The following is an 8,605-nucleotide window of genomic DNA, read 5'->3' as shown; positions in this document are numbered from 1 at the left end:
CAGCGTATCTCCCTGCTTTGTTAGCTCTCCTCTGGCAAAACAACAGCTCGTTTCGATTTGTTTTCCTTTTCGCCGCGTAGCCACCAACAAACAGAGCGAGTAAAATGTTAGAATAAATAAAGCGTGTATTTGTGTTTGGTGTTATTATCGTTTTGGTGTTAGTCTAGACTGAAGGCAGAGGAAGTTGGAACTGCCGACGCATCGTTCGCTGCTAGCTAACTGGAGCTAATATCGAGCGACCCAACAGAGAAAGCAGAGATGGGGTCCATCCTGAGTCGTAGAATCGCTGGTGTTGAAGACATCGATATTCAAGCCAACTCGGCTTACCGATTTCCACCGAAATCTGGTAAATGATCGTCAATGTCTCCGATGAAATCATATTCGTCATAAACCCCCATCTTCCTAACTAGTGCGGTCTAAATGCGCTTTCTGCTAATGACCGTCAGCCGCGCAGACAAATAATGATTGTAAACATATGTGATTGCGATTTTTTTTTTTTTTTTTTTACCAATAGACGGTAACTTAATAAAACATTTTTGTCAGATTTACAGTATTTTCGGTGTGTCGGACATTGCTGCCACCGAGGATAAAGCACGATGGCTGTTTATTAGGCTATTACAGACAGACAGTCTTGATGTTCATCAGGATGATCATGAGTAGATGGACTTTTAAGAACTGGGGAATCATAGATGTTGACGTAGTGACCCTCTATGTCATCAAATGTTTCTCACCCTTTAAAGCAATAACCTTTAAACAGTTTGATAGCATATAGATCTTTTCACATTGTAAAAACAATGTGAAGATGAGTATATAAACTAGTTTAGCCACCATTTTATTGCTTGCCAAACTAGTTTTCTTAGCATTAACTGAATAATGGAAGTATTTTAAATTTGACAAATAGCTGAAAAGAATCAAAATTAAAGCTTCAAGGTTGCTGTGCTGCTTTTTCCGAAATGACTGCACTATTAAACATGAGTGCATCCAATCTGTTCATCGCTTTTTCTTTTAAAATATCTCACCTTCAGGGAATTATTTTGCCAGCCACTTTTTCATGGGAGGAGAAAAATTTGACACGCCACATCCAGAGGGATACCTTTTTGGGGAAAACATGGACCTGAATTTTCTTGGAAATAGGCCAGTGCAGGTGAAAACTGTTGTTTATTTAACCTGCTGTTTAGCACTGTATTTTCAACAGCAGTTTGACATTTCTTATCAATAAAATGGTCAGTAGAACTATTTCAATAATTTCAAATCCTTCTATTTCACTAGTTTCCATATGTAACACCTGCACCCCATGAGCCTGTGAAAACCCTGAGGAGTCTGGTGAACATCAGGAAGGATTCTTTGCGTTTGGTCAGGTAGTGATATAAAGGCACTATCACAATGAAACATCACCATAACAGTTTTAATGAAGCCAGTCACATTGGCCTAAGCCTTGTCAAATGTCTGGATTGTAGGTATAAAGATGACTCTGACACACTGGCGGAGGACGGCGGGAAACCAAAGGTCCAGTATGGTGTGGAGTTCACTTTTGATGCTGATGCTCGAGTGGCTATCACCCTCTACTGCCAGGCATTTGAGGAGTTCTCCAATGGCATGGCAGTGTAAGGATTTAATCTTACAATTAATACAATCAAATCATCATCTGGTTTTTTACTTATTAAATAAAAATCCATGCCGTGTGTGAAGTAAACAAAGATGGGGCAAATGCATCTGCGGATCAGTTGTACCATTCACACAGACTGATACTGCTCTGACACAGCGTCTTCATGTTAATGTGAAGCAGTAACAACAAGAAACATTTAAATGCTGTTTTATGGGTGTGAGATTGAGCTCCAGAGCACAAAGTCTAGAATAGATGCAATGGGTCCTTAGCAACCACCAGTCACCATGGATACCAGATAAGACTCAGACAAAGACGAAAGTGATAGTCTGAAGTTGCCGTCTTATGAAACAAACAAGATGATCCATAAAATGACGGCGGCTGCTGCTGTTGTGCTTGGTTTTCTATTTTCTTTAGTTTGATTTTATTTAAAAAGTGTACTGAATTTCTTAATACATATAAGTGTTAGTTCACATTGAGTCTTCATTGCTGATGTCTGTATAAGTGCAGCAGCAAAAAGTTTCCAGGTTGTACTGGAATATTTCTTCCCTTTTCTGTCATTTCCAAAGTCAACTTTGATAGTTTTGCTGTCTTCTACATGTAGGTACAGCCCAAAGGATCCGTCGATGGCCTCTGAAACTGTGCATTACAAGCGGGGGGTGAGCCAGCAGTTCTCCATGCCGTCTTTTAAAATAGATTTCAGCGAATGGAAAGAAGAAGATGTAAGCATTTGCAGTAGTTAATGCATTTTGTAATCAGTTTAATTTAGCACATAAAAAAGCATTGCATCACCACGTTTGATTTGATATATGTCTTCTATTTATGTGTAACTGTCTCCTTTAAAGCTGAATTTCGACCTCGACCGAGGAGTGTTTCCCATGGTGATCCAAGCTGTGGTTGATGAAGGGGACGGTAAGTCGCTGGAGCTGCACAGGACTAATACCAATATTGACTCTGTTAAAAAGGGGACTGTTGAACTTTTTCTTACATTTTGTCTTTAATATATGCTACAGTTGTAGATGTTTACAGCAAACATGGCCAAAGTTTTAGATAATTTGGTCAGTTTATGTACAGGTAATTCTTGTGAGCCAAAAGTTTAGGCATTTAGGTGCTCTAAGTGTTTGGTTTCTGACTCCTTTCTCTGCTTCTATATGATATCAGAGGAAGCAGATCTCCCTTATATAGTCATCTCAGGCAAACAGTTTTTCTCTTGTGAAAACAGGAGAGCCACCCCCATGAACTTTCTTTTTGGGATGAGCAGCCAATCAGAGGAAGGTTAGAAGGGAGGGTGACCTTCAAGAAAGAAAAGCTAAACTGCCTTGTTTAAGATAAATAGAATAATTTTGAACTCTGAGTCATGCAAAGCTACTATAGTGGAGTCAAAAAAATAAAATTAAAAAGCTGGAAATCGTCTCTCAGTGGGCTCCTTTTTAACATTTGAAAGTAATGGACTACGATCACAGTTTAATTGTTACCTCAATAATCTTGATGTTTTGTTTTTTTCAAGATTGTCTTGGACATGCCCATGTGCTTTTGGCAGCATTTGAAAGAGTATGTATATGTTAAAAAACAATAAATAATTTTAACATGTAGAGAGCATGTTTACTATTTATATGAGCTAAAACATGTCTTGTCCCCCCCCCCCCAGCATGTTGATGGGAGTTTCTCAGTGAAACCTCTGAAGCAGAAGCAAATTGTAAGTTTATAAAGGTTTTTATTTCAGTCTTGTTTTATTATAAGTTATTGAAGTTTAGAGTAAAGTCATATTTGAGCCGTTAGTTATTTATCCAGCCCATGTGTGGCATGTTTCTATCAAAGAGCAGGTGAAAGGTGGATGTTTCAGCCTGTGAAAGCATGTGAGCAGATGTGTGCCAATCTCTAAAATAGACTTGATTGTAAACCTGCGCTTTAGACTCTGAATGTATTTATTTATTCTACATTTGAGCGACAAGCACTACTTTAATGTTATTAAGTATACATAACAGATTTACAGTCATTTGTAGTGAATGGGTTTTCTTTCAAACTTTTAAGAATATGTGGATATTTTTTTTATAAAATCTAAATGTTGAATTTCATTTTTTACTTTTTTCTCAGGTGGACCGTGTAAGCTACCTCTTGCAGGAGATTTATGGAATCGAGAACAAAAACAACCAAGAAACTAAGGTTGGAATTGCTAACTGAGAAGAATCACGATGTTGGAAAAAGTTGGCTGTGATTGATTTGTAAGCCTTTTTGTTCTTCTTTAGCCATCTGATGATGAGAACAGTGACAACAGCAACGAGTGCGTCGTCTGTTTGTCTGACCTGCGAGACACGCTTATCCTGCCCTGCAGACACCTTTGTCTCTGCAACTCCTGTGCGGACACTCTGCGGTACCAGGCCAACAACTGCCCCATCTGCAGGCTGCGTAAGAAGTGTTACTTTCTTAAAAAAAAAAAAAGTTGTGTCATGCTATATGAGCAGGTTTAGATTCAATCAATGAATTCATTAATGAATGTATCTGCTTTCCAGCCTTCAGAGCCTTGCTTCAGATCAGAGCTGTAAGGAAAAAGCCTGGAGCTCTTTCTCCCGTGTCCTTTAGTCCAGTTCTGGCTCAGACTATGGACCACGATGAGCACTCAGTAAGATATACGTTTTTAACCAGCTGTGCATCTTACCTAACTGCATTAACTGTAAAAAAAAAATTTTTGAAATCTTTATTATAATATTAAGATCAACAATAAATCCACTTTTCTCTTTCACTGACTTTTTGCAGGGCACAGACTCAGTTCCTCCTGGCTTCGAGCCCATCTCACTGTTAGAGGCCCTGAATGGTTTGCGCTCGGTGTCTCCTGCCATCCCATCAGCCCCCCTCTATGACGACATCAATTTCTCTGGGGGTCTGGGAGGGGACAACAGACAGTTAAGCTCTCCAGAGCATTTAAGCGATGGAAGTCTGCAGAAAGGCAAAGTCAGCAAGTCACCTGACAGGTAATCTAAGACATAAAATCTTTACTGCAAGTAATCTGGTTTAGGTAGGAAATTGGATAGCATGTAATGGTGTCAAACATCATTTCCCATGAGACTCTGCCAGTAATCAGATTTACCCCTTTATCCATTTCCTGTAAAGAGCTGTGTTTTTAGTTAATCTTTATGCCTCCAGCAAATTTTCTTTTTTAGAGGAAAATTTAGAGCTGACATAATCATGTAAAATGGGCCTGTTAGAGGCTGAAGGCCCAAGGGCTTATCTAAGGGCTAGAATATTTTTGTCAAAGTCAAATTCTGTGCATGAATGTCACCGTGAATAATTAAATTACCACTTCTAATAGTATAGTTAAGTATTTCTTATTTTTCTGCATTGTTCCCCTCCAGCACCCTGAGGTCTCCATCGTCTCCAATCCAGGAGGAGGATGAAGAGAAGCTGTCGGAGATGTCTGATGCTCAGCCACACACTCTTCTGTCCAGTAGCCCCGCCCCCACAGATGTAAGCTTCTTCTTCACTAACTGACATTAAGCTCTGACACCAGTACAGACAAAAACCTACCTTCCTTTATTCTTCCAGGCCACAGCGACTGAGGACGTGGCAGAATCCCTGTCTCCAGATGAAGGTGAGTTTTCTCCTTTGGTTCTCAGTGAACAGTCATGTGTTTGAGTGACAGTGATGACATTCTGGACTTTGTTGGTATCCAGAGGACAGGATGCATTCTGGAGGAGACATTCTGCAGGACTGCATCAGTGAACACAGTAGCTTGACCAAAACAGAGAGTGACCCACCAGGTGATCTGTCTTTGCCAGGTAAGAGATTTTCCATCTGGGACGAAGAACAAAAAAAAGCCCTTACAAGGATCCTTTTAATTAAGGAAGAAGTGATAAAAATGAAAGATGTGTCATTTCTTAAACTTTGGACCTGTACTTTCCGATGAAAACTTAGAGCAAATCAGGTCTTCACAAAGTGAAGACTTGTCACTGTTGACTGGAAGTTAAATATTCCCTCTGGTACTTTAGCTCAGTGTCTTTCTTCTTTAACCCTGGACTTTAAGGCTGCAATTCTGTGTGCTTTGCCTCTAACGTGTGTGCTCTGGTGCTTCTGTGTGTTATCTACCCCCCCTCTTCTGTTCCCTGCCATCTTGTCTCTTTTTACCATCTCACTTTGGCCAGCTCTAGGTCCTGATTCCTGCTCTATTGGTATGGAGGAATAACTGTGGTATGTAGGCTTTCCTGTCTGCTCTGCTTCTCTGTGTATGAGCTCTACTGATGATAATGGTAACATTCACTGCTATCATTCACAGCTAGAAACCTCCCCCCAGCAGTGATATGTTCTGTTATGATCAACAATTAAATGCCTGCAAGGCCAAACTGGTGTAGAACAGTTTGTTCTCCTACTGAAAGTCTGAAAGGAAACTTCACTTTTAACTATGTTTCTTATCTATTGATTGTTTCCCCTTTTTCCAACCCCAGGGTCATCAGAAAGCCTGAAAAGTCAGAGCACAAACTGCTCCAGCCAGCCTCTCCTGTGTCCCACGAGCAGCCTTCATATGGAAGATGAACATCTCATCCACTAACTCCTCCCATCTTTGCTTCAGAGATCATCCAGCTCTTTCATTCCTTTCACCCCCACAGCTCAGTCTTCTGCTTGCGTGATCAGAGCTGACAACAGCCCCGAAAGGAAGTTAACAAGAGTGAGGCAGGACTCTGTTTATTCCATCAGCATCTCTTGACAAAACAAAAGAAATTGGACGGTCGCAAAGATGTTTGTGATGGCTTGTTCTATGACTGAAGTTTAAAAAAAAAAGATCAACTCCCCCCAGCTTTTTATTAACTCTCGAATGGTCTTCAGTCGTCGAGTTGTTGTTTAGTACTGTTTATTCCAGAGAAATTTCACTACCTGTCATGGTGGTGCTTTTAAGCGCACTTACTTTAAATTAACGCTGTATCAAAGTTTTTGACACTAAATTCTAAAGAATTTGTATTACTTGTGTATCCGTGTGGCCATTTGAGGTGATTTTGCTCTCCCAACAAAATCAGTTATAATTCATTCCTCACAACAAAAGTATATAATGACATATGTCTTAAGCTGTCTGCTGTCTAAAACATCAACACATGGTTTTATCATTTCAAACTATATATCTATGTATTACAACTAGAGTCCTGTGTAGTTGCCTTTAAAATTGTACATTTTTTTATATATATATTATATAATATATAAAAAAATATAAATAAAGGAACTACATTCAGTTAACATGCACAATATTTAAGACTTTGATAATCAAAAAGAGCTACAGATTTACATCCTAACAGCTGAACTCAAAGATAGCTAAAGCCTGCTACAAGCATAGATGCTGCACCTACATGTTTGCTGACTTAGTGTGGCACAGTAAGGGTGCTCGTGGTATATGTGGCAACTTTCTACAGTCCCTTTTTTTCCGTGGCAATGCCAGTGTCTGCTTCTGTGATGTAGCTGCAAAAAAAGGGGTCACGTGTTTGTGTGGCTGCAGCGACTGTACTTACCTTGGTTGTGTACGTGTAGCACACTGCATATAGATCTATGTGCCTTGAATTAATGTGGCTGCCTGCTTGTTGCAATGGACATTAGTGTTCTTAAAAATGCCACAGTATACAACAGTTTCAGCCCGTAGACAGGATTTTTTTTATGCTGATGTACAGAGCCTTTTTTTCGTATCGCAAACTTCATGCTACTGGAAAAATGTATGTTGTTATTGAGCAATATTCAATTGAACTGTTCATTTACTATGTTATTGCCATGTGTTGATTATGCATTCAATATTAGTGTTTAGGTTCAAGTGGGTTCTCCTCGTAACAATTGTGTTTTTGAAAGGAAGGCATCCAATGCAATAGATGCAAAGGCAAATGCATCTTAATAATTGGGCTCGCATTTGCATGTGAATTTGTAGATGCTTAAACCTCTGACTCCTTTGAATGCTTTTTTTTTTTTACTTTTGGTAACGTGCTTATTTTGTCTTTACTCCCTCCTTTTCTGTGCCATTTCAACTTGACACTGTGCCTTCCCGTTCTGACCACTGTTGACCTGGTATCCAGGATAACTCCACACTAAGTGGTATTTGGCTCTCTGTAAAATCAATACCTGTCTCTTCCCGTGTGTGTATAGCAGCATGTGTATAACAATAAAGAAAGAGTCATTACTTCAACTGCAAGTTGTTTGCTGATCATCTCAAGAACACAATTCTATTAAGACAATATTATGCTGTAGAGCTCACAGATTACAGTTTAATGCTGACAAATGTACAAGTTTTTGACAGTAAAACAGTGACATTTGCTACTGTGTAGATGTAGGAAATTAGCCCAGAAGTTTAAGGATTCAGAGTTTTACAAGGTAATTACAAGCATCGTGAAGAAAAGCACACACGTTTAGTAGTGGATGAAGAACATAAGAGATGTAAAATGATGTTTGCAGTCATCACTCAATATCAATTAAATCTGTCAAGCTTCAGATGAAGATGTTGGTCCTGAAATTGATAAAAACATATAAATCTGTGTTCTTTAAATGTAGACAAATACTTGGTCACACCCAAAAAGGTTCAGTGATAGCACAGTTTCCTATGTTATGCACTGCGTCATGTAAACGGATGAAAAGCAAAGAAAAATTCAAAGTTATCAAAGTCTGTCTTCTCTTCTTTTTTTCTTTTTTGCTGTGTGCACAATAGCAAACAGAATACTGGCAAGTCTAGTATCAATAAATATTATGTATATTATCAAATAAAATTAAAAGTGTGCATACTCTGTTTCTGTCATTATGAAGACCAAGCACCTGACACAGGGTTTTAGAATTACACTTAAGCACTCTGCTACTTTGGATTATATCTTTTATTGTGTATAAACATGACAATAAGGAGTCTTCTGTCACTGTGAACACTGCTCTCTACTGGCCACATGGCCAAGGAAACGTGTAGCTTTGGATCACATTTCAGTGTATTTTTCACAGGGAGCGTTGACTGTGAAGAAGGTCTGAGTGAATTCTCTATCCTGAACCTACATATGCATGAAT

The 8,605-nt window shown here is 39.1% G+C and overlaps 1 protein-coding gene across 1 annotated transcript; it reads left to right on the top strand.

The window, feature by feature from the left end:
• On the top strand, positions 1-7,773 carry mgrn1b (mahogunin, ring finger 1b). Its single transcript, XM_085352659.1, has 16 exons — positions 1-346; positions 1,026-1,144; positions 1,270-1,358; positions 1,458-1,604; positions 2,208-2,325; positions 2,449-2,515; positions 3,111-3,154; positions 3,252-3,299; positions 3,698-3,766; positions 3,850-4,009; positions 4,114-4,223; positions 4,358-4,572; positions 4,954-5,065; positions 5,144-5,189; positions 5,272-5,376; positions 6,040-7,773. Exons 1-16 carry the CDS (start codon positions 259-261, stop codon positions 6,141-6,143), a joined length of 1,641 nt encoding a protein of 546 aa, XP_085208785.1. The 5' UTR covers positions 1-258; the 3' UTR covers positions 6,144-7,773.
• Positions 7,774-8,605: the final 832 nt, after the last annotated feature.

This window comes from Diplotaxodon limnothrissa, linkage group LG4, assembly GCF_057381915.1.
Source record: "Diplotaxodon limnothrissa isolate DT_005_m linkage group LG4, D_limnothrissa_male_GT1.1, whole genome shotgun sequence".
In the NCBI taxonomy this organism is placed as follows: domain Eukaryota; kingdom Metazoa; phylum Chordata; class Actinopteri; order Cichliformes; family Cichlidae; genus Diplotaxodon; species Diplotaxodon limnothrissa.
Note: the sequence above shows the minus strand (reverse complement) of the source record. Positions and strands in the feature narration are given on the sequence as shown.

Bases quoted from the DNA above. Each gene is read 5' to 3' on its own strand.
- mgrn1b (XM_085352659.1), top strand. From the start codon at position 259: ATGGGGTCCATCCTGAGTCGTAGAATCGCTGGTGTTGAAGACATCGAT. The intron at 2,326-2,448 runs GTAAGCATTTGC...TCTCCTTTAAAG, and splicing joins GCGAATGGAAAGAAGAAGAT to CTGAATTTCGACCTCGACCG. The intron at 5,190-5,271 runs GTGAGTTTTCTC...GTTGGTATCCAG, and splicing joins ATCCCTGTCTCCAGATGAAG to AGGACAGGATGCATTCTGGA.